This window comes from Myiozetetes cayanensis, unplaced genomic scaffold (genome assembly GCF_022539395.1).
Source record: "Myiozetetes cayanensis isolate MyiCay16 unplaced genomic scaffold, myiCay2020 scf1, whole genome shotgun sequence".
In the NCBI taxonomy this organism is placed as follows: domain Eukaryota; kingdom Metazoa; phylum Chordata; class Aves; order Passeriformes; family Tyrannidae; genus Myiozetetes; species Myiozetetes cayanensis.
Genome location: NW_026086604.1, coordinates 42,511,220 through 42,537,335, shown reverse-complemented (window position 1 = coordinate 42,537,335; position 26,116 = coordinate 42,511,220). Strand labels below are relative to the sequence as shown.

Below are 26,116 nucleotides of genomic sequence, written 5' to 3'. Positions count from 1 at the left end.
TTTACAAGACAGTCATTTGAGATTAAAAATTAATTTTCCATTACAAAGCTAAAATAGGGCATTCTGACAATTTCAAAGCTCTCTTTCTGAATCTTGAAATTTTATGGAAGGTAGGGTTTTTTTCTGTATTTGGTTAAACTTTTTATAAGAATGCCATAAGTTTTAAGGCTCACAGTTTTTTACCCTCAAAATTGTTCCCATCATTACGTGTCAAAAGTTAGGTGTAGAAGAAAATGTGCATTTGAACTTCACTTGAATATTCTGACCATACTGTTATCTTATACATCATACAGATGGTAGAAATTACCACAATTAATATTCCTGGGAACCACATGGACTTGACTTTTGCCATTTTTCGGCACTCTGAACTTGTATTGGTCATTGTTTCTAATGAGGGTTGCAGATATTTATCACACTGGAAAAAAGAAGTCCTACCTGCAAAACTGCATGTACGGAAAATAAATTATTTATATGAAGAAAGAAAAACATCTCATGCTGTTTTGCACAATTGCTGTTATATCTTACCATTTACTGTGTCTGTAACCTATATTGTCAGGGCTTTAGAATATAAAGATTTTTTTTTTTACCTTCAATTTTTGAACTTTTTTCCAATATAGAAATATAAGACACCCAGTAGTGATTGCTTAGAAAGATTGCTCATGATTTTACTCACTGTGTGAGACATAGTTGTGTAGTATTACATTGAGTATGTCCAAGGCAGTCCAAAATGAAGTGTCTAGTCCAGTAAAGGAATGAAGATTACATTCTATAGGCATGCTATAGCAAGGAAAGTGTTCTATGTGTATCTATCTCATTATATGTCATTATGTCTCATTATGGTCTTTGGACTTTACATGTTGCTGAAAGAGTCTGTGAGTTGTCATTGCATAGGTCAGTGGAGTGCAGATAGGTCACTGAACTGGGGCTGAAGTGACCTGGGCTGTGTACCCAGTCCTTCAAAGTCTTGCTGTGTGATGGCAGACCACTAATCCTGTTCTCTCATCTTCAGCTTTACAATGGAAAGTTAAGCATAAGTTCCATAGGTTCTTCACAGCTGCTGACTAGTAGCAATATTTGATTCCATAGAAACAATAACCTCTTTCCCTCCACCTCCCCTGTTTGTGAAGGACCATTCAGTACTACTTGAGTTGTGAGAGGAAACCTCACACAAGCAGTACTGGGAAACTTACTTGATTACTTGATTCATACTTGTTGGGCAGCCTGAGGTGGGGAGGGCAACGAAGCTGACAAATGAGCAAATGAAGTATTCCAGTCAAATGAGGAGGCAGTGGGCCCAGTCAATCCAATACAAAGCCATGCGCTAAGTGCTGTCAGTTGAGCTTGAAACGCATCTCTAATATTGTAGAGACAGTAACGCGAACTGCATTTCGTCATGTGCCTTTCTAATAATGTCTTTTTTTCTTCCCCCTTCCAGCCTGCTCCAGAGACAACTGGTGAGTTCTGTTTAGAGATCTATTTGTATGCATGGGAGGCAGTCAACAGAACCAGCTGCTCGTAAACATCGCTAGGACAGACACAGATTTATAATTACTGTTATTGTTATTGCATTAATTTTCACACTTCATAAAGATAACAGCAAGGGCTAATGTCCTACCTCACTTGTCTTTTTATTTTTCAGAAGTAGATGTAGATGGAGGAATTGAACGAGACATCTTCGACATCAATGAAGGTTTATCAAAATTCAATTTCTCTTTTAATTCTTTTTGGTAATTTTAATTATATTAGCCACAGATCAATACAATAACCAAATGTGTGTATCCTTTTTCTTTTAGCTTTAGGACTAGACCTTTTTGAGGGAGACATCAAACTTCACGGGGTGAGTTCAAATATAAAATATAAACCCAGAAATGTGTCATTGACTTATATAATGTAAAGTGTCACTGGCATGGAAATGATAGATTTATCCTGCTTCTAGTAACAATAAATGTTGTTTATGTAACAACAAACTGAAGATGTTTGGGGGTGGAATTCTACAAAATGTCATAGACAATGAAGGAGTCAGGAGCATTTGCAGAAACATTATCCAACATGAAATCTGTTTAGCCATTAGATCAATATTATTAACTTCTTGTTTCCTTTACTGTGTTTTTTATGTTTGAGCTTTTAAGAGATTCAGCAGCACTGATCATCATCGATGCAGATTTCTGTATAAAAGATTATTCTTTTATCTGTAAAGTATTTATTTTGAGCCAATTAAATTTACTGAGCAGTGCTGCAAAACATTCATCATATAGATTGAGTAAAACCAATGGAAAAATTAGATCTGTAGTACCACATTTTAAAGCATCTGGCAAGCATCCTTATCTCATCAATTAAAAAAAAATAATTGCATTTACATCTCAAAAATAGCTAGTAGGAAAGCCCTGAAAGGGTCTTGTATTCTGAAGGACAATAGTATTTTACTCTTCCTTTTGGGAGATATGCTTTGGCTGAGCATGTCAGTGGAAGCAAGGACGGCACTTGCTAAAGGCACAGAAACAAACACTTGCATTATGAAAAATTAAAAATTTATTAATACCTGTTCAATTTTCAATACTTTAGATCTTAATGCTTCCCATATGAGCTGAAGCTCCTATGCACCTGTATCAAAAGCTCAGGTAATTACTACGGAGAGAAAGGTGTGGAAGATTGAGACACTGGTAGAAGGGAGTGAAGGGATTTTAAACCCAAACCTTAAACCTCTGAGTTTTTTTGAGTTCATTGTTTTCCTTTATGCTTTACTTGGACTTGTAGGTTTGCTTTAGCACTATTGTAGTCCCTGATGCTAAATCACTTTTTCCTGAGGACTACATATGTCTCTTCTTTCTTGGATGCAGGAACGAAACTCCATCATTGGTGACAACTATCGGTGGCCCCATGTTATTCCCTATGTCCTCGAGGACAGTCTGGGTACAGTATTTGCCCTTGACAATGTCTGTATGTTGTGTTGATTGAAATGTTAAATACAGGTTGATAAAGCTTCTGTGACATCCTTTCCTCTTTTAAGTCTAGAGCAGGCATTTCCCAGAGCAGGAATGGGGCTGAGTGTGCACAAACAGGGTATATAATCTTGGTATTGGTGCTGGCTCTCACCTCCTTTCTTGAATTATTCTGCCATTGCTATGGCCCAGCAGATTAATTTGGTTTTGAAGACTTGTGCCTGAGGCATGAAACTCTACTAAGCAGAAATAAAAAGAGGGCACTGAAGATCTTTTTGAAGCCATTTTACAGCATCTACAGCACTGAAGGCAAAGTGGCATTCTGACAGGCAGAGCGCAATGACACATTGCTGAGTCTCCTAATGTGGACCAGGGATACATCATAGTTTGTCTCCATCCCTTTGAATCCACCTACCTGTGGCTCTGGATGGCAGAGGTGGGCGGTGAGACAGGGAGCTGAAGTTCTTACTGATACCACAGAGGGAAGATTACATGGTTTGGGGTCATCCCCAGTTTAAATTCAGATCTAAGATGGGCTGAAACTATGCAAGTTTCTTAGAGGAGATAACCGAGATATAATGTGAGCAGTTCAAATCCTGGAGAAATTCTGTGAGAGATCTGTAGCCTGCCTTCTGCACTAGGTAAAATCTGATGTCTTCGTTTCCTATTTATTTAATACTTGCTTACATAAGTCTCAAAAAAAGTAAATGAAAGAATTTACAAAATTAAGACCTACGCACTATCATATTTTATATACTCATCATGCCATACTTTACACATAAGTACTTAAGAAAAATTACATGGATGTGGGAAAAAAGGGCCTTTTCCCCACATATGGGAGCAAAACAAGAGGAAGATACAGTGTCACAACAGCCCAAGTTATGCTTCTTAGGTCCCTACTCTGATCTTAATCCAGCAAAAAGCCTGCTTATTTTGATCAAAGATAGCTGGAGCAAGACCCACCCTCAGAACTTGCCCCATACAGATAATAATACAAATCTGTTGGTTCAGTATTGACAAGAACACTGTTTGCTTTGCAGAAATGAATGCTAAGGGGCTCATCCTCAAGGCATTTGAACAGTATCGACTGAAAACCTGTATTGATTTTAAACCTTGGGAAGGGGAGAAGAATTACATATCTGTGTTCAAAGGAAGTGGGTAAGAGGAGCAATTCAAAATAACTTTAATTCTGTTTGCCTTCAGACTGTTTTCATGGCCAATATTCACTCTAAAACTCACATATCTGATTATAATTTTGTATTTTTGTTGTCTTTGTTTTCCCAGTCTTTTTTAAACTGGAAATTGTAGTAGTTTCCAATGCAGGTATTACCTTAGTAATAATGAACAATTACTTACTGAAACTTGGTTTTAAATACAATATTTTTATATATTTTAAATACAATATATTTAAGTCCTTTAAGAGGTAATTTTCTGGACATGGTAAAACATATCAGAAACAAGGCAGTTATGTTCTTGACTGATCTTTGGATATATGGAGTATCACTTTCAAATGGTTATTCTTAGTATACCTTAGTATGTAGGAAAAAAAATCCCAGAAGAAATGGGGTAGTTGTAACTGTGGGGCAACGAATTTGTTTGAATATAACAATGAAATTGCATTTTAACAATGTTACACCAGCACTCAGATGTAAGAGCAATATTTTTAAACACTGTGTGACACTGACATATTTTACTGATGTTTCACTTTATTTACCTCCTTTGGTGAACAATTATGCTATTTCACCTTAAATTTTGCAAAACAAGACTCCAGTAAAGAAGTCAAAATTGCCCCACCTCCTTCCCTTCTAAGACAGTCTCTGTCAAAACAGTGCAACAAGAATAAATATATTCTCCACTCTATGCTGAACCATTTCTCCTTCAGAAAAGGTGAACAGGGAGAGCTTGATAGCCTGGTGAGGAAATTTACTTTCAGAAAATCATTTCCTGATATGAGAATACATTCATAAATGGGAAAAGATTTTCTGATAATAAAAATGTTTCTCTTTCCCTTTGGCTTGTTCTGAGATATTTGTAGCAGATAATTGTTTCAAAATTTCTTCAGTCTCGGTCTCTTTATATTTTCTGCTATTCATGCTGTACATATGACATTGAAACTCAGCTCTAAAAGATGTATAAGTGGAGACTCGGGGAGTCTGTGCTAATGACTCTGGCTTTCTGAGCTAAATGGAAATCTCATGTAGCTGAATTTTTTAATCCTTGTTCCCATAAAGTATGCATTAAATTTGCTAATAATTGTACCTGGAAAAGAACCACAATATTTAGCCTATGGCATGTAGGAGGCCTCTGTGCAATGTTCCATTTATATGTCTGTTAAAAATAGATGAGTCATGGTGATGAAGAAGACGAATCGTTCTAGTTGTATAGCATTTCTTACCCTCACTGCCTGGTGTATTGCTTGCCCTGAAATGTTTCTATCACCTCAGCTGACACATCTGCAGCAGCACTTTTTGAGAGGTTGGAACAAAATGGTGCAGTCTCCTGAAAACAACCATCCAGTTTCAGTGAGTCAGTTTGGGCTGTACAAAGAAATCAGGACTTACCCTGCACGAACTGCCTTTCATTTCACTCCTCTCCTAACTTTGGATCTAGTGGAACAAGACGTAAACTGGGTAAACCAACCCATTTCCCCTCTGCTGTTCCTAATGTTTTGGGATTTTTTTTAATCAGCTAGGACTCTTCTAACTGCTGACTGAAGACCTCAGTCCAGAGGTACAGTGCAGACAGGCACACAAAGTTCCTGGCAGCATAAAGTTTTACCACACCAAGAAAAAGTTGATAAATCATCCTTGCCTTTCTGATCTTGGCTTGCATCTATAAAACAGAGGAATGTGGGGGAACTTTGTGTCAAAAGGATTTGTAGTAGGCCATAAAGTCCTCATCTGAATTACCCTTTTGGATTCAAACTAAGTAAACCACAAAAGAAGCCAGCTGCCACTTTCCTGGGTTGACTGCCCTGCGTAAAAATACGTTTGTAGTCTCTGATGTATGCACACAGTGTAACAACACTCAGTACAAAAAGCCCTCTCCATTTACACATTCTTCATCCTACCATTCACCACGCCTTGGCTACTACCTCTACTAAGTTAACAGGTATATAGTTATAAAACTGAGTAGAGGTATGTGTAAGGTTTTCTAGCACACAGCCCTCCACCTCACATTCTACCCAGGTCTATACATCTGCAGTAGGGGTTAGACTGAGGGTCTGTTTAAAGACCCTTTCTTGACTCCAGCCTATGTGCTGTGCAAAATACCTGGGGGATTCTTGTGAATTACAGAAATGCAGGAGCATCAGATGTGGCAAGTGCCTGCAAAGCTCACAGAACAGTCTGGGAAACTGCAACGAATGTGCCATTTCTCCTTAGTCTTCTCATGAAAAGAAGGATTCATTCAGCAGGAAAACTAGCATGGTCTGGTAGACTCAAGTGGTTAGCAGATCAGGGAGGATCGATGTCATCTCTACTATTTCCACATGGAAAATCAGCTGTTCATGGAGCACTCCTGGGAGGCCAATTCAGCTCTTTGCCACTGTGGCACACAGCAAAGGGAATCCATGCACAAGTGGGTTGAGACAGATCCCTGGCTAGCCAGCTTGCTGCTGGTAAGTCAAAGTGTCTGTGAGCTGATACTGGTGATCTGTGATACTTTAGCAAGGAAATCAGTAGCAGGACATTAGCATAAAATTATGTCTGAAATGAGCGGTGCCATTGCTACTGATGGCACGTGGCTATTTACAGCCCACCTTCCAAAAAGAGGGCTGGTGGGAGTAGTCAGAGGAGGCAGTTCTCTGTGCCTCTACCCTCTGATAGCAATGCAGACAGCATTGAGTCGGTGGCAATAGAGCTCTCACACTCCGGGACTCTCCTCCACTTTTTCTCCCCTCATGAAGACGCTCCTAACAAGGGGTTCCAGCTGCCCATTGATCTGGAGTGCCCTGTCCCGCTTGCCTAAGTTTTATTCTCAGTGCAGGGCAATGCAGACCATGTATTTACTCCCTCTGTGGCTGTAGAATGCTGATGTATGTAGGCGTTTGGCAGTCTGAGAGCAAGGGGAAGCTGCATCCACCATCGTTTGGATGTTAGTTTTGCCAGGGGTCCTGGGTATGCCTGTAGCCTGCTGTGCTCTGTGCAGCAGCTGTGAAGCCAGAGGTGGCTTTGATACAAGGTAGACCCAGACCTGTGATGGACTTCTTATAGTTCTGCGTAACACAAGAAAAAGCTACATAATCACTATGAGGCCTTGTTCAGGGGAAGCCCATGAAATTATGGATGCTACATGTGCTCCTTCCCAGGTCTCATGTTGTGATTTCAATGAGTAATCAATAGCCAAGGCCTGTGTTGCTCTGTGGAAAAAGAAATACTGGGGAACATGTGGCACTAATAAATTACAGAGTTCAAAAGTGCATGGTGTGCTTATATTTTAAAACTTCTGAAGCAATAGGACCGCAACTCCTATGGCATATTTTGTGCCCGATTAATTTTATACACTTCATTGGGCAAGTATTGATTTATTTGCTGCATAAAATATCAATTTAAATATAGCTCTCTGTGCTTGCTACTTTGTGGACATGGGGTGCCATTTTATTGGCTTGTGCAGATACCACACTGAATTTTTTTATCATTTAATAAAAACTTCCAGCACAGCTGTGGTTTTGCTGTTCCTTGTGAGTGTGTATCAGCAGCAAGTGCTCTAGCACAGCAGCTCACAGAGAGCCAGAAAAAAAGAGCTTCTGAAAAGCACTGTCAAGTCCACCAACCTGTCAGAAGGCAAGCACAGCCATGCAGAAACCCACCTTGCCTGGCAGCCACAAACCCACGCAAAGTAAAAGGCCAAAACAGCGCAGAGAGAAGTAGCTGCAATGGCAGAGGCAAGAATGTCTGTGAACCTGGTTCGTCCTAGGATAGGGACAGGCTCAAAGGGTGCTCACAGTCATGTACTGTGGTCCAGCTGAAAATTGTTAATTTGCAGTAACTTCAACTAAGTCATGTGCCCATGATGTTCCAGAGCACCAACAAAATCCTCACCAGTTTTCTTCTGCCACAAATAGCTCAACATTTATCTGCTAAATAAAACACCCTGGAAGCAGTAGAGCCAGATCCGAGGAACTGCTTGTTCATCAAAACAGAGCTAAATGTGAGAAGGCAGTATATGGTAAGGAACAGATCAATGAAAAAGTGCTCACTGGAGCAAAATGTGACTTCAACGCTCAGGTTAAAAGCAAACCTGTTGCACAGACTGGTTCTGGAGCCTGCTTGGCATGGGGGTGGTATGTATCTCACAGAGCCCTCTCTCATTTTATTTCAATGATAGCTGCTGGTCCTCAGTGGGAAACATGCAAATGGGGTTGCAGCAGCTCTCCATCGGAACCAACTGTGACAGAATTGGGACAATCCAGCATGAGTTCCTGCACGCCCTGGGATTCTGGCATGAGCAGTCACGGTCTGACCGGGATGACTATGTGACCATTGTCTGGGACAGGATTCAGTCTGGTCAGTCACTCCCCTGCTTTTCCTTTCAGGTTCTGGTGCTAGGGTGTTTAGCTGTGGAACATCCCTTCCAGCCATCCTTCTGTGGTCATGCTATTCTCTTACCTGGACTTACTTTTCAAAGCCAGTAGATAAAAAAAGGGGTATCTGTTTGGTACAGAAGTCCTCATTTGTTGTTGCTGTGGTTATTTCTTGTGCCATGGCAGTTCCCAACCCCCTAACTAGAGATCTGAGTCCTGTTGTGCTACATGTTGTGGAGAAGTGCAGCAGGAGAGAATAATTTCATTTGTTTAAACGACTACTTTAAAAGCACTGTTACTCTGGGAGGCCTTAACAAAATAAAAATGACTAAAAAAACCCCACCCAGTCTGAAAAACCAGTGGGACCAAAACCAGTAGAAAATCTCCAGTGAAAATGCTGGTTGTTCTCTTTCTGCCCAGTTGCTACAGCAGACCATGCAGAGAGTGTGGGCAAGCAGGACAGACCCCTTTCAGTGTCTGCATTGCAACCAGCAACTTTAGCAATGCAGCTTGTGGCTGTAAGTGTGGGCATATTTGGCCCAAGCCTGAGAGCTGGCACAGGATTCCTCAGGACCCTGTTCTGTCTTCGCCTCTCTAGTTTGTGGTTGTCCTCTGTGACTTTCAGGTAGTTCAAAATCAAAGCTATATACACAGACTTGATGCTTTCCTAATACAGGTACACACAGAAGACTGAAAAGCAGATAATGATTAAATCTAATGCATTCTTATTTAGTTATGATCAATAGTCAGGTGCATATGCAAGTATATATTGCAGAGAATGACTTAGACTTGGTTATTTGATTTCCATTATATTTTGCTGACTCTTTAGTGACAAGTTGCACTGTTGTTAGCCGTTTGAAACAGCTGCAGCTTTTTTACCCTAACCAGAATATAGTTACTGTATTTTGACTAATTTAAATCTTTACCCTCCATTGGGTAGGTAGCAATGATTTTTTTGCTCATACTCCAGACAACATGTGGAAGCTTATCCAATGACGGCTCTAACTTGTTTATTATGACCTAAAATGACTAGCAATGGAGAACACAGATTAGAAACAGGGAGGCATTTCAGTTGCAAATTACAGTAATTTGAGTACTGAAACACTATTTCCACTTTTGGATATTACAAGCCCATCAAAGATTACAAGCAGTTTCACAGGAAAAGGTTTTCTGGTAAGAAAAAAATTTGGTTCATCATCATGTTATGCACCAGTGGCTGAAAGAGAAAAGTAAATAAACCTAAGCTGGAAATTAAACTATTTTACAGAGTAAGTACAAGTAAATGACTACAAAAAAAAATATTTGGGGATCTGATGGATTCTTTTTACTGTAAGATTTTACATCAAAGCTTGATTCTCTTGGGCAACAAGAACAGTGTGGCCAGCAGGAGCAGGGAAGTGATCCTTCCCCTGTACTCAGCGCTGGTGAGGCCACACCTTGAGTATTGTGTTCAGTTCTGGGCCCCTCAGTTCAGGAAGGACATTGAGGTGCTGGAGCAGGTCCAGAGAAGAGCAACCAGGCTGGTGAAGGGACTGGAGCACAAGTCCTATGAGGAGAGGCTGAGGGAGATGGGGTTGTTTAGTCTGGAGAAGAGGAGGCTCAGGGGTGACCTCATCACTCTCTACAACTACCTGAGAGGAGGTTGTAGCCAGGTGGGGGTTGATCTCTTCTCCCAGGCAATCAGCAGTAGGACAAGAGGGCACGGGCTTAAGCTCTGTCAGGGGAGGTTTAGGTTGGATATTAGAAAGAAGTTCTTTACAGAGAGAGTGATCAGGCATTGGAATGGCCTGCCCAGAGAGGTGGTGGATTCACCATCCCTGGAGGTTTTTAAGATGAGGTTGGATGTGGCACTGAGTGCCATGATCTGGTAATCACAGAGGGGTTGGATCAACGGTTGGACTTGATGATCTCAAACCAGTTAATTCTATGATTCTATGAACAAACAACCTTTCCTTTTATTTTCGCCATTTAGGTAAAGAGCACAATTTCAATAAATATGATGATAAAACATCAGACTTCCTGAATGTTCCCTATGACTATAATTCTGTGATGCACTATAGCAAAACTGCATTCAGGAATGGAACTGAATCCACCATCATCACTAACATACCAGACTTCATGGATGTTATAGGACAGAGAATGGATTTCAGTGATTATGATCTCCAGAAACTGAACCAGCTGTACAATTGCTGTAAGTTTCTCCATCTATTTTATATTTTATGTTTCTGGTGTTTGAAAGAAATGAGAATGATACATACATGCTTGCACTCATCCAGACACAAGTGAAATGGATCCTAACATATTTGGAGAAGTGAATTTTGTTAAAAAAAACCCAGAAATAATGCTACAGCTAGAAATAACAGCCCTCCTGCAGAAACACTGCTGAGTAGCAGAGTTTTCTGTGTAATTTTATCTGACCTTTAGTTGAAAACCAGCTTCACTCAGCAGCTGATTTTTGTTCATCCCTTGGGTGGCTGTTTAAAATGTGTGCTTCAGCACAAAGCCTTTTGTTTTTTCTCTGTATTATTCCACAGCTGCCGCTCAGACACTGCACAGAAATGAGTATCTTAGGCTGTCGTACCTACTCCGCTTTCATGGAATCTATGAGACAGAGTGTGTGTTCATACAAAGAGGGTACAGGGTACAGATGCTGTTATGAGGAAAATGCAAGCTTTTAAATTTTGTTTTGTTTAGTTTTAAACCTGGTCTCTTACAAAAGGGATCAAAAGAGTTATTTTGATCAGGTGGTATTTATTTTAGAAAGATGAATGAAGGTAAGAGACAAGGAAATAAAGATAATTCTATTACCAAACCAGAATACAATTCTGTAATTGTTGCTGCATCAGACATACCCTAGCACTCAGATGAAAACTTTCACCTCACTGCTTCAGTATCCCAAGTAGTGAGTACTGGCTCGTGATTATATTTTAAGCCTCATTATACAGATACCTTAAACAATTATCCTACTTTTATTAAAACGGTGCATTATTTTGATCATTCAATTCTGATGAAAATATTTCTATTTCTGTAGGTCTAAACTGAACACGCAGTGTTCAGGCTAGAAGCCTTAGCTTCCAGCACTTGTCACACAGTCAATTAGGCGTTATAAAAGTGCTTACAGCTAAGAATGTCTTTAGCAGTGGATGGGGTCTTTCTTCCTCTCCATTAATCTTACACGTTTTCCAATGGGGTCCTTCTTCCTCTCCATTAATCTTATATGTTTTCCATCATTCCCCTGCATTGCAGAAATACTTGATGACATTTTAACTTTCTTCTTAACCCACAGACACATTCCCCAAGTGAAATATCTCCCAGCCGTGCTGAAATCAGTGACAAAACTGCCACCACCTTCAGTGCAATCAGGATCTGCCCTGCCCACTGTCTGTCCCTTGGCTTCATACAGTGTTCACGATATTTGCAGTGACACAAGTGTTTGTCAGATCACCCACCACTTGCCTATGTGGCCCCTATGCCAGGGAGGACAGGTCCTTCCCAGGTCCCAGCCCTTGCCCACCCAGCTCCTGAACTGATGCTTCCAGGTTAGCGGGAACACTGAGAATGTCAAACACTGTTTGGGTGCTGGATATCCTCCCAGAAGAATCAAAAGACTATTTTGGTTGATGAACATGTTTTATAGGAAAATTTAAGCTGAATTTCTGCTATAGGCCTGTTTGATTAGGAAATTGCATTAAAAATGAAAAAAAAAGTTTCTTAAATTAAAAATAAAAAAACCCAACAACTCTCAGCATAACAAATCCTGACTGATAGTTTAGAACTGTTTTTATCTCTATTTCAAGACTGTCTTTCAGGCCATATGATAACAGTAGATTTCAGTCTGCTTTCCCCTTCCAGCATATTAACATAACTGACCATGATATGACCAATAACATAACATATTAACAGAACTGACCGCGAGGTTTCCCTCACATACAGAAAGTTAGGACTTGGCACTCATTCCCCATGTATTTTCTTCAAAGTCCAGTCTTTCACTACACACCAAGAAAGCATGTGGCTTTGGCGCAGATGGGATTCAAAACCTGCCTCAAGCAGTGCCCACTTCCCCTATTTCAGGAATGAATCTAAGAAATATATCGTAAACTATTGGGTCTTGCTTTTCTCTCTTCCAGTCATTCAGGTCACCACTCCAGCCAGCGCTTTCTAATTTAGGCTTCTTCTTTCCTGTTTGGGCAAATCAATTTCATATTTTGTTTTGTATTTTGATTTCAAAGAGTTCTTTCATCTAATAATTCTCCATTTTTCCTTACCTTCTTTCTCTAGCTGTCAATATAACTTTTACCGTGAATATTTTTCTTGGTTTTTACAACATCCCACCAAATATTGTATCTTAAAAAATATTAGTCATACAACACCTCTGATAACCTTGCATCCTCTAGAGGGTTGTTAGCTTTCTATGAGGACAGCACAAAATATCTCAGCAGTAAAACTGATTTGGCAGCAGTTCATGTCTAAGTGCTTCCCTAAGTTACTGCTTAAGTGAAGCTTTTGGCATGTTATTGAGGTTGAGTTTTGTGATACTCATTGCATTATAGTGCAATGAAACCTTTAAACCTTTAAGCCACAATATTTTATGTGTAGTTCAAAAAGCATTTTATTAACTTTGTTGTTTTCAAATCATGGCTGATGTTACACAGAGCTCAGACATGGTACAATGGGAAACAAAATTAAGAACAGGGATAAACCTGGATTGTGCCTTCCCTCACCCATCCAGAGTTTGCTTCAGGCAGAGAAAACATTTCAAATGGTGTTCTCCCCTTCATATTCAACTGACAGTCATCCTTCACTTAATTTTTCACTTGTTGTATGAAAGACTTTGTAAAATTTGTATGACTTGAGAAATCCAATGGTCCCAAGTGCACCTTTGCCAGATGTTTGGGGCTTTCTTTCGATTCAGCTTTTTGAAAATCAAGGTTTTCTTATTCCAGTGAAAGAACTTCCGCTCTTCTATATTTTAAAATAAGCACTTCAGCTGATCCATTAGTGAACTTTTATCAGAATCTGTGGCCGAGTGTGGACTGGCCTAAAGAAAGCAAAGGAATGAATGGGAAATCTCAGGACCTTTTTACTATAATATGAGTATGTAGGGATTGATTTGGTATTACTGTTCCTTTTATAAATGAAAAATGTGATATGATAATGTCTTATTAAAAATCTCATTAATGTCAATGTTAATCACCAAAAGTTTTGAGTTCCTGAGCATATGAATGTTGATAGCATTTGAAGCCAGTGATTATTTGGTGTTTGCATTTAGTCTTTGTCTGCTCATGGCTTTGGATCTTCAGAATTAAAATGTTTGTTCAACAGAGATTCATGACCTTTTTTTTTTTTTTTTTTTAAATGTCATAGCCTCCTCACTAAGTTTCATGGACACATGCAGTTTTGAACTTGAAAATATTTGTGGCATGATTCAAAGTTCAGATGATAACAGTGATTGGCAGCGTTTGTCTCAGGTTCCTACTGGGCCAAATACTGATCACACTAATATGGGACAATGCAAAGGTATGAAAAAAAAGTTCTTATCTTTCTGGGAAGCATTTTCTGCAGTGTCATGTGAGTTCACTTTGAGCTTGGCCTTGCTATCTGTTTGTTTTTTGACAAATGACAGTTTATTTTTTAACTAAGCAACATAAATCTACATACTTAGGGACATCATGTGATATGTTTGATTTTTGCTTATTTGAGAAGATTGAATGCCCTTATCTCTCTTGATCTGTTTTCTAGCCTTAGTATCACATCCTGACATGACAATATATAGAGTTCTAACCTATGGTACAGGCACACCAGAAAGACTGCTGCTTTTCTGAATAATTGCTCAATAACTCCTTGGAAAGGATTAGGATTTTGAAATGATGGATATTTTCAGGGCTAAAATGAAGAACTAATTGACAATATATCTTGTTGTACCTGAACTTGTCAGAAAGGTTCATGAGTTCAGAAGCTTAAACCAATCCTCCAGAGTGTCAACTATGAATTACTAGCACTGGGTAGAGTAAAAGCCCATGGTTTTGAGTACAAATTGCTGGAGATAGCCACATGAGGAAAAAAGTTGCAAGGAGAATGGTTCTGCCTTTGGAGAATGTGAACAGGTAACAGTCCTCAGTCAAAGGATTTGTACAGGTCTTCTAGTGTTCTTACAATGCAGTTTTAGGAAAACCAGTGTGCCAGGAAAATTTTGTTTTCTCTCAGCTCTACCATTCATTTCTCATTGGCTTTTGTCAGATTCTGGCTACTTCATGCATTTCAACACCAGTGCTGGAGAAGAAGGAAGCACAGCTCTCCTGGAGAGCCGAATTTTTTATCCCAAAAGGGGCTTTCAGTGCTTACAATTCTATTTATACAACAGTGGTCATGAAAGCGACCGGTTGTATGTCTTCGTCAGGGAGTACACTTCAGCCCATCCCAACGGCACTTTGAGATTCATTGAAGAGATAAAAGGTATGGAAAAAATTGCTTTTTGTTTTGTTTAATCTATATTCAATATTTTTAAAAGTACTGGGAGAAATTATTGTAGCAAAGTCACTCATTTCCTAGTGTTGTTCTTTGGCTTTTTTTCTATCTATGTAATTGATTTCTTGCTGGTGAAATTATACCCAATGGATCCTCAGTCAGTTGTTTCCTTATCATGTAATAGATTACCACAAATTTCAAACTCTTGCATTATGAAATAGTTTTCTCACCAAAATAGATAGAATTCCATGAGCAGTCATTTTAACTGTTCTATAATTGCTGCCATCAGTCGCTACAGATGAAATAGAGTAAATTACAATTAATAAAAAAGTGATAGTAAAGAAATGGAAAGCATAAGTGCACTGGAATACTTAATATGCAAGCTTAAAAGTATAAATAAAATTTAAATAATTTTTAAACAAGGTTTGACATAACTGAAATATATGGGCAGCAGATAGTGATTTGAGTTGACGTTTGAAAAAAATTAAATTTTGGGGTCTTTAGGAGCCTATGGCCTACAGAATGAGCAGTTAAGGTCAGTTAATGGAAAGAGCTTTTTAAGCTAGAATTGCCAAAGTCACCTTATAATTAAATTACTTTCTCAAATATTTAGCTGCTACTTGGTCTCCATTACAGCTACACCTGATTCAGTGTTTTGGTAACATAAGAGTCTAAGCAAATTCTTTTACTAAGTACGTATGAAGTCTGCTTTTCAGTCTCTTTTTATCCCTTTAGGCTCAGCTGCTGCTGCTGCCTGTTTTTCCTTTTTCCACTCTTTTCTGGAGGGTTTCACCCTGAGGGTTTCACCACACCATCCCTCTGTGCTTGCTGTCAGCATCCTTAATAGGATGAGTTCTGTACCTGGGATTTGCACTGCTTATTCCATAAAGTCAGGGCTGCTGAGGCAGAGGTAGGTTTCAAATCAGTCAGAGCCCTCCAAACTCTTTCAAATCCTACCTTAAAGCCACACTTCATCCTTGGTCACAAATACTCTTTCATGTATATTAGTTCCCATCTCCCATTCCTGCTTTCTCAAGCCCGTGGTTTCCTTTAAAGTCTCCTATCTCATATGTGTGTCCAAACAAGCACCTGATTTTGGCAGTCTCTGGCAAAACTTTCAGGAATGGTTTAAGATCATTTTCCCCTCAAGCTGTTTCACTTCTCTCCTGTGAGAAGTTACCCTCACTAACTCAGTCAATGGGCTGGAAGAGACAGTGACACTACAGCCCCTTCCAGCCATGATCTGACACCCTGGCTGAGCTGCTCATGGGTTTGCACTGAACCACCACCCCTGAGGGGCTGAGGGACAATCTCTGAACCCTTCCTGCTGGTCTGTGGCAGCTGTGGATGCCTTCAGCCAGGAGCAGGGGAGGCTGTGGGCGTGGGACATTTTGCAGCACGGTAGCTGATCTGCTCATTGAGCGTGAGTCAGAAATCCCAGTCTTGCATATAATATGTGCCGTTCAAAAAACCTTTAGTTTATGCAGAAGGCAATTTCATGGAAAACAGTGGGGTGCTTTTCTTACTATTTCTGGGTTTATTTTTTTTCCTCCTAATTATAATGGTAATGAAAAACGTCAAGAAATTAAGACTCATATTTGAGATCCATTGTGTTGTGTTTAGGATTGTTAGGAGAGTGACGCATGAGTTCTGTACCTGGGACTGGCACTGCTTATTCCCTGAAGTCTGGTCTTCTGTGCAGATGAACATAAACCAGACAGCAAAACAAACTGTTTTGCTGCCCATACTTTTAATAAAGGGTGTTCTACTTTCATCGGCCTCATAAGGCCTCTGTGCAGAGGTCTTTGCTTTTATGTGCACTGCTCTTGAAGTCAAGTGGAATTTGCTAGTGCAGGCACTTTTGGACGCAGCATCAGACTTGCAGTAAGGTTTTATCACATGAAGTAGGTTTTGCAACTGACAGGCTTTAATTCGAACTTAGTACCTTTAATTATTCAATGAGTGAATAGTGCTTCTGCATAGGCAAGCTTCCAATAAGCCATTTAAATATACAAAAACAAATGAATGAACCAGTATAGTAGTCCAGGGCTCCCAGGATCTTCTGAAGCATTTTATTTTTTTTGTTGAGGCGTGTTGTTATTCAGTTATTTGAATATAACTTGTTCTGAATTATTTCTTTTTAATAATACAGGTGGCAGACATTTTTATGCATTTCATTATCACAATATCTGGACTAATTCATCGCAATTTTCTTGAAACATTTAAAAGAAAGAGTGGTTTTAAAACCCATCAACAATGTTTTCGCTCAAATTAAAGTGCTATTATGCGTATTAAATCTGTTAAAAAATTGTATTGAGGAAATATGATCTTGCACTGAAAAAGTAACATCTACGGAAGAAATATTCCATCACATCAGTGCCAGTGAAACTGAGAAATTCCTGCACAGTGTTGGTATAGGGTCCACAGACCTGTGCAGTGTTTGACGGTACTGCTGACTCAGAAACCTCTACCCTTGTTTTCCAGGTTCACCTGAGACTTACTGGCAGCTCCATCACGTTTCTTTGAATGTCACGAGTAAATTCCGGGTTGTGTTTCAAGGCGTGAGAGGAAGTGGCTTATCAAATGGAGGCCTCTCTATTGACGACATCAACTTGTCAGAAACTCAGTGTCCCCACCATGTCTGGCATATCAGAAATTTCACACACCTCCTCAACACAAGTCCAGCAGGGGCAGAAGGAAGAATACACAGTCCACCTTTTTACTCTAGTAAAGGATATGCTTTCCAGGTCAGCTTGTATGTAAATGGCACCACTGATAACCCATTTAATTTAGGAATATACTTGTCCTTGATATCTGGAGCAAATGATGATCATTTGCAATGGCCCTGTGCATGGCAGCAAGGTACCATGATTCTGCTCGACCAGCATCCTGATATTCGTCAACGGATGTCAAACCAAAGGAGTATAACAACGGACCCCCAGGAATTATCAGGTTAGTTAAAATCAGACATGCCACTCAATACATGTAAAACACAGCCAAAAGACAAGGAGTCACATCTATTTGTGTAAATTAGTGCAGCTTTCTCTGGAACGTTTCATCTGTTTGCAGCAACAATATAATTGACCCACAAGCAAGAAAAATATAAATCTACAAACAAGTTAAGCTGGGACCCTGGATTTCAAAGGTGATTTGCATAAGAAACAGGTGGATGAGCTATTCCTAAAGTTTCTTTCATATACTTTGTGGGGATGCATTTATATTTGTTTTAATTAGAATGGAAGTTTTCCAGAAGGCTTGAAAAGAAACATACTGAATTAACAATACACAAAGATCATACCAGATAAAAGTGCAGCTATTAAACAAATCCCCACCCTCCTTGTCAAAGGTACAGTGGTGTCAGCGCAAATCTCCAGATGGACAAAGTACTGATTCATGTTACATAATCTGTACTTGTTTAAGGTGTGAGAAGATAAGGGGCAATTGTCCACAATGACTTGGAGAGGAGGCGGCTGAGGTAAAATATAACTCTGAGAAATGGTAGGAATCTCTAGAGAGAGAGAGATATTAAAGAAAACACCCATCTTCATCACTGGATAAAGACTGGGTATAAGCCAAAATTACTTTCTGCATTGATGTAAGGGTTTTTCCAAAAGAAACCACCTCCACCACTGATTTGGTTTCCTGGGCTTTCAGACTTCAACATTATAGAAGGAAGGAAGGCACAAAAAATGCCTAATTCACAGTATTATTTTAAATATTGTATGTTTTACATTCATTTTTCTATGGCGCTGGCTCTACGTGAAAACAAAGCGTGTAATCTGGAAAGACCAAATGTCCTCCCTGTAAATGAAAGATGCACCACAGCAGGGCCTCCATAGATGTTCGACATTTTCCCTGTGCTTTCTGCTCTTATGGCCACAGTGGTTAGCCCTTTTCCTTCCCTGACCCTGTGGACATGCGGTCTATTTGCACTCTGCTCCTTCTCCCTTGTTTTATTCACATATTGCAAATAGTCCCAGATTCCCAAGAAAAGCCTTGTAACATGTACCCTTTCTCTGACCAGAGAGGTGTTGGAGCAGGCAGTCTCTTCCCCCTCTGACAGATACTTTCATAGACAATCAGGCTCAGCTTTGAATTTAAAGCAGGGTTTGATGGAGCAGGCATCAGTGATCTGTGATCTTTCAGGTTGTTCAAGTGCCCTGCACCTACTGCAAGGGATCCTCTTTTTTGAGAAGCACTGCATTAACTCATTTTACAGATGATTCATGTGCTACTAATCTTCTTGCCCACTACACTTTAAAGAACTAAAAATAAAATACAGCAGATTTTCAACTAGCTCTCCAGTATCCTCTTCTCCCCCACAGATTGTTTCCTCAATATATGAGGCTAAACCGAAGCATTGAAGATCTCCATTGTCTTGTGGATCTCATCAGTGTGGAATGTCAGACAGTTGTGATTTCTACTGAGAGAGTAATCCAGAGCGGTCTCACATTCACATCCTTTTTTTTTTTTTTTTTCCCCCCCCAGATTCCTCATCAAATTTTTTTTGGGATAGGCCAGATATAGTGGGATCCCCAGAAACTTTTCCCAATGGAACTGAGTTCATGAGAGGTCCAGGACTTGGAACAGCAACATTTTTAACTCATGAGAGACTTAGAAGCCGCAACTTTATTAAAGAAGATGGTGTCTATATTCTTTTAACAATGGAAGGTATGTTAACGTAGCTGACACTCTTTACGATGTGGTAAACAGTGTCACACACTAAGTCACTAGTGATGTAGGTATAAATACACTTTATGTACTTTGCACATGAGCAGTTTTTGATTTATGCCTGTATCTAAAGCCAAATCATATGTTTGAACAAATTTGTGGATAAATATGTGCAAAGTGTAATTCCTTTATCTCACGTGAAGGTGTATAAAACAATGCTAATCCTGTGAAAATTATTTTGAGTAGAGTAATTTGAATAAAATTATCTGTTTCTGAAAAGAATCTAGAGGACATTTCCAAAACGCATCATGCTCCTGAAGGGCAAAAAAAGACTGTTTATCCATTATACCTGTGAACAGGCTCATTGCTCTTTATGATTAGAAACTATCACTGGGATAAGAAGAAAAATACCACTTAGTAAAGACCTTATTTCTTGTGGGTTTATCATGCAGATATATCACATCTACTGTCAACTGAGCCGAGTGTTTCACCCACTGTTGTTACTAGTACAACAAGTGCCAGCACTGTCAAACCTGACTCCAGCCCTGCTCCCACCACCAAGCCAGGCACCAACACTGAGCCCACGGCCCCGGAAGAGCCAGAGGGCCCGTCTTTCTGTCCAGATAACCCTTGTGAAAACGGTGGTGTCTGTGTCATGGTAGATAGAGCATCAGTGTGCAGGTAACTGCCTTTATTCACTCCCAAATGCAATTCTAGGATGAGTAATGAAAGTTTCTAGTAAAATAAATCTTTGTTTCCTAATGAAAGACAGACTGTAGCTGATTAAGGCAAGTGTTTCCAACTGCTCCTGTGAGACAGGATACAACTGATTTGGGCAACAAAGCCCCTAACCTCAGCATTTGATGATTTTGAAGTACTCCAATTGACTTTCCTGTAAATTATATTTTAACCGTGTTTATTATTTTCAGTTATGTATTATTCCAAGTCCTTAGAAGTCCCTGTAGTAAAATGTAGAAGTTAAATAAATGCAGTTGAAAGAGCTTTTATATCAGTAGAAAAAATTTTTAATGCTTATCAGGTAGGAAGCAGCATAGACATTATTTTAGAATTTGATTCAGAAATACTGTACAGTGCAGATTATGACCATAAATTACCAAAGTGTAGTTGCTTGTCTTTGAAACCAGCCATGAAGGCTGAGGACTGCAAGATTTTTGCCCTGCAAGAAGATTAATATCAACTTTTATTAAATTCTCTGTGGATGTATTTATGTGACCCACCTGTCTGATTAGCATTGTTCCAGCTCTCAAACAAACTCCAAGCCTGAAGATAGTGACCTTATGTGATGCTGTGCCAGGGCAGGTAGACTGGGGGAGTGCTGTGAGGCAAACATCTAAAGGCCAGGAGCCACAAGAGTCAGGATGACTCATTAAGTATTGTATCTCCCCATTTAGAAACCTTTTAAAAACAGTTCTTGTGCAACTCATCAGAAGCAGGTCACAAATACGAGTAAATGTCAAGAAGCTGTTCCAAAAAGACACACAAAAAAAAAATATACTGTTATACCTGATTTCAGAATTATGGAAAGAGAACACTTATTTTCTGACATCTCTAGGCTATTCAGAGCTTTAGTGCCTTTGCAACCTACTTTCCATCCTACAGAAATGTGTGACCGGCAGTCAGTTTCCGCTCCAATTTTCTGCTGGGAAATGAGTGGGAATGTGGCACACAGGTCTGTTCAAGGTGAATCACCTGAAGTTCCCCTCGCAGCCAGTATCTTTGCAGCGTACTGCAAATGGACTCATTTCCAGGGTTGAGGGTAGTTCTGAATAAATGGCCTAGACAGGAACTAGAAAATCAATACGTATGGAATAACCAAGATCAGAAAGATAGGGGCAGGTGTGCACTCAGCAGTACTGCACGTACATTTTTTTCTTCAGTTAGATCATTTGGACCCTCATATGCTCACTGTAAAATGTTTCGAAGCTGATTGTGATGCTGGATAAGGTGATGGAATCAGAGCCTGGAGGTTGTTTTCAGTCCTTAAACCAGACAACTGCTAGGATATTAATTTCTTTTTACCTGCTTCTTGGAGGAGGGCAGAGGCAGTTCATACAAGTTCTTTAAATTTGAAAATAAGCCCTTTGTGGCGATGAGAAGGTCTGATTGGAATGTGCCACATCTCAGTGGAGAAGCACTGAGCAATGAAAGCACAATGTGGTGGGAACACCTTTGTCTAGCTCAGGCATTGAACTGAGGAGTTCTTGCAGCTAAGTTTTGGCTCACCTGCTGTCTGTTCAGAGAAGCCTTGAGGGTACTACCATTCAGTGGCAGCAGCTGTATAGATCAGCTGCAGTCAGGCGTTAAGCAGGCAAGAGTATCAGGAAGGCGCTTGGGTTTTTCGGAAAAGGCTCTCTCTGAAGGCATGACCTGTGAAACAGCAGGAAGCTGAAAGAAGCACATTCAAATGTGCAAGGACAGTGGGCCACTCAAGACAGCTTTAAATAGAAGTCCATTTTAAGACAACTTCATCATGCTTTGGGATTTAGAAACTGCATCAGAGATGCCGTTTTTCTGAAGTAGACTTTTTCATACCTTTAATCTTTAGGTGATAACATATGTCTGTTCTTTTGCTTTCTAGATGTCCAGTAGGTGACGACTGGTGGTACATGGGAGAAAAGTGTGAAAGGAAAGGCACAGCTCAAGAAAATATTGTAATAGCTGTTTCTTCAACCGTAGCTGTATTTGTTGTAATGCTTATTGTCACTATCACAACTGCAGTGTGCCTTAAAAAGAAATACAGAAAAGGAAAGGAAAACAAGGAGAGCTTGACTCTGGAAGAAGTAAGTGTTTTTCCTCTTTCAACAAATACACACACAAATGCACACACACACATCTATATTCACTAAAAAGTAAATAATCAAATTCAGTAAGAAGTAAATGGGAAGATGTCACATTTTTGTAATCTAAAGACTCCAGTTTAGGAATTGAAAAACTCCGTTAAGTGCCATTAATTTACAGCAAAAAGCCCCTTAATTCAAAACCTTCTCTCCTCCACTCATCACCCCCATACTGGCCCAATGGCAACCTACATTGAGTGGGAGAGTGTAAAGGGGCTAATTTTCCATCTGTGATTAAATCGTGTTTTCTACTTGGTAGAATTGTATTTCATCTATTACTGCCTTTTGTGCTGAAGATCCCCCCTTAAAACACCTGGATATGGTGCTAAAAATTCCAACCCAAAATGTCAAAACAAAAAGCAAATCTAAAAATAATTTCCCCTATTCAAAGGCCATTTTTTGTGCTAGGAACAAAGTAGCCATGGAAATCACGACTTAGGGAGAGGTAAAAGAAGACAGCAGATTAAAACTATCTGAGTGACTGAATCAGAAATGCCTTGTTGTGCATAGCAGCAATGTTTGGGCAGGTTTTCACAGGAAATTTCATAGTCTGAGATGCATGGACTCTTAGTTTAAATAGAGGCTTATCTTGGAAATAGCAAGAGTGACATAGCTTAGAGGGACTCAGAGGGCACAGGGGAAATTTTGTAAGCAAACTGAAGAGGAATAGCCTTCCAGACAGTAGAGTTCCATTTTAATTTTGCACTAATACTCTTTGTGTGATATCCCATTGAGTTGCAGTACCACTGTGCAGTGTCAGATACTTGACACTGTTACTTCATGACCTTCCAATAAATAGTTTTGGTTTCTTTGTAATTAATGCTCATACACTGTACACATATTTCCCTTCCCTACACACTTTTAAGATGTGGGTTTGTTTTTTTTTTTCCCCACTTAGACTAAAACATCCTTCTGAAGATAATGCAAATAAGCATCAAAGACACAAGATGAACATCACTGCAAAACCACAACTTCGTCATCTTTCTTTCTGCTCCTTTTATCTCAACCATCACGATAAAGGTTTGTAAAGTCTGGAAAATAATTAATCATCTGGATAAAATACTGTTTTTAAGTCAATGAAGTGTCTGACAGTGTTGTGTATCATCATGCAATGGAGAAAAAAGGAACTATGTTTTGTAACGCGCCTGCCCAGTCCTTCAAGTCTATCCTTCAAGTCTATCATTTTCTTCTATCATGAAGAAAATGTATAGAACTGCATCCTGACTTTGAATCAGCACAGCAAAGTCTAGGTTTGTGGTATTATCATTATACAGATGTTTATAATAAAGGGGAGCTGAACTCTGTATTCACAGGGTACCCTGCAGTTCTGAGTCCTGCTACAGCTGTCAGTCAGTAGTGTGAGAGTGTTTGGAGTGTGGAAGCGTCTGGTTCATGAAGTTATTTGGTTGTGATCTACTTACTATAAAAAAAATAATAATAAGTAATGAGGAAAGTGATAAATGAACCTCACAGACACACAAACATTAATGAGGAAGTCACAACAGAGGCAATAATGAGCATCCAGAATGCTTCATCCCCTGATTGATGGTCCTTTAAAGGAACTTCTCAGGCAGAACCTTCAAGAATGTCAACCCGAACAACAATTTTTAACTGATAGGAAGGGGAAAACATGATTAATATGAGTATTATTGGTAAGTTGGGGCTGCTTGGGAGCTATCAGAAAAGGCTTGTGGACTTATGTAAAAATGACTATGGGATTGTTGAGGGGAAGGACCGAAGGATCCAAAGAAAAGTGGGGGAAAATGGAAAGACCAGCCTGCGAAAGAAATCTGTGTGCCAATGACCAGAGGAGACTGCAGGTCTTAGGGACCATGGATCTATGTACTAGCACATGGAGTGAGTGGCATGCAAGGGTCTGTGTGCCAGTGAGTAGAGGGCTGTGGGCCACAGGGCTTGTAAGTTTAAAGACCAGGACTGAAGGGACTGGTGTGTGTATTTTGTACGTGTGTTGAAAAGGTCCAGGTGTCAGCAACCAGAGAGGAGGCCATGGGCACCAGGGCTGTAGGTGTGGGTGGCAGCAACTGGAGGGATCAGGTTGTGGGAGATGGGTGTGTTAAGAGGTCTAAGTGCTGACAGCTGGGCAGACCTGTGTGTGTTAATATTTCTTTCATGAATTTAATCCTCTGTGTATGCATGATTCACTAGCAAACTTCAAGCTGGACTAGCTGGTGAGTTGGAGGAAACATTTCCACATCTGGAGGACTTGGTCAGAGCCAGTGATTAGGGTAAAGGAGCCCAGGTTCCAGGCATGGATATTAGACAGGCTGAGAGCCCATACTAATATTCACAGGAGTACCTATGTGATGATTCTGTGAGTGTATGCATCTGTTTCACTAGCAAGCATCACGTTGCTCTATCTGGCAAGCAAGAGGTGGCTTGTATACCACTGAAAGGACTCCCAGACATGGGTATTAAACATGTTTAGAGGCAATGCTATCAATCAAAGGGACTGTGAATGTGGGTGTGTTTATGGATGTGGAGAATGGGGGCACACATACTTTCACCAGAGAACCTCCACTGGAATTGAAGGGAGGAAGAGGACCGGGGCTGTCTGCCCTTGTTTTGAGTTTGGGTATCATTATAGATGGGCTGTACTACCCGTGCTGCTCTGTGTGTGTGCAGCAGTCTGTTCAGCCAGCTGCTTTAGGGACCCCTCTGTGTATGTGTGAGCATGTCTCTTGGATACACAAACAACCTTACTACTGGCCAGACCTGCAGGCAGGAAGAGGAGCAGCATCTGTATCCTTGGGACTGGTATGTAGAGATCATCTTGGAATGTTTGTGGATGGGCATGTTGGCTGGGGAGACGGGATCCTCGACCTGAGAGATATGGTGGCTCCCTTAACAACCCTGACAAGTAGGGTTTAGAGAGAAAAGTAGTCGTAGAAATAAAAGGGCCAGAGGAAGCAAAGTGTACTTCCCTGAGGACACTTTGCAGAGAAAAATGGCAGTCGCCATGGGCATAAATCATCACATTTGTGGTATTTTGGAGGGAAGCTGTGAGAGGCAGGAGTGCCAGTAATAGAAATGTCAGGTCACACCAGATGGTTGGTAGACTGGTGTGTGAATGTGTTCACATTCAAAGGTCAGCAGTTGTTACTTTGATTCCCTGGAATGGGTATTGGTGATCTTAACATTTGCCATGCAATTTACTGTAACTCTGGGCAAGAGCAGTTCGAATGTATGGAAATTTGATGAGGGAGCAAGTCTTCCTCTGAATGCTGTTTAACAGCACAAAGCAACAAATGTGTATGCTTCTGTATCAACATCGCATAGTAGTCCTTCTCTGATTGATATTCTCTGAAATGTAGTTATATTTAAAGCATTCATAGCTGGTTTTATTAGCTTTTGTTGGAATCCAAAGATTCATGAAAACAGCCAGACAAAATTAACAAAGATTTGTCAGAGCTAACAAGCATCCTGGAGAGGAAAATACCCTACTATAGCTGTCTTAAAATAACTTTCCTATTTCCACACATCTTCATCAGCAGATTTCATGCAAATAATCCTCCAAATGTGCCTTCAACTAAGATATGCACATAGATTTACATGGAGTTAAGAAGACACAAATGAGACTGTTAATAAATTCAACCCTGGATAAAATCCTTAACATTATAAACAGTGAGCATTTCTCAATT

General features: G+C 40.0%; 1 protein-coding gene across 6 annotated transcripts in view; it reads left to right on the top strand.

Moving 5' to 3' along the window:
- MEP1B (meprin A subunit beta) overlaps positions 1 to 23,741 on the top strand; it is a 35,121-nt gene extending 11,380 nt beyond the window's left edge. For 4 of the 6 annotated variants that reach the window (XM_050319793.1, XM_050319776.1, XM_050319784.1 and 1 more), the window contains 14 exons: positions 1,436 to 1,454; positions 1,640 to 1,690; positions 1,794 to 1,837; positions 2,838 to 2,910; positions 3,980 to 4,097; positions 8,268 to 8,446; positions 10,436 to 10,654; positions 13,828 to 13,980; positions 14,701 to 14,916; positions 17,413 to 17,880; positions 19,417 to 19,599; positions 20,052 to 20,280; positions 22,199 to 22,400; positions 23,356 to 23,741. In XM_050319793.1, the coding sequence (XP_050175750.1) occupies positions 3,982 to 4,097; positions 8,268 to 8,446; positions 10,436 to 10,654; positions 13,828 to 13,980; positions 14,701 to 14,916; positions 17,413 to 17,880; positions 19,417 to 19,599; positions 20,052 to 20,280; positions 22,199 to 22,400; positions 23,356 to 23,373 (1,983 nt within the window). In that variant the 5' untranslated portion in view covers positions 1,436 to 1,454; positions 1,640 to 1,690; positions 1,794 to 1,837; positions 2,838 to 2,910; positions 3,980 to 3,981 and the 3' untranslated portion in view covers positions 23,374 to 23,741. Of the gene's footprint in view, positions 1 to 1,242; positions 1,455 to 1,639; positions 1,691 to 1,793; positions 1,838 to 2,837; positions 2,911 to 3,979; positions 4,098 to 4,758; positions 4,853 to 8,267; positions 8,447 to 10,435; positions 10,655 to 13,827; positions 13,981 to 14,700; positions 14,917 to 17,412; positions 17,881 to 19,416; positions 19,600 to 20,051; positions 20,281 to 22,198; positions 22,401 to 23,355 lie in introns of those variants that run through there. The other 2 variants (XM_050319767.1, XM_050319802.1) reach the window with 2 other exon arrangements.
- The last annotated feature ends 2,375 nt before the right edge of the window (positions 23,742 to 26,116 follow it).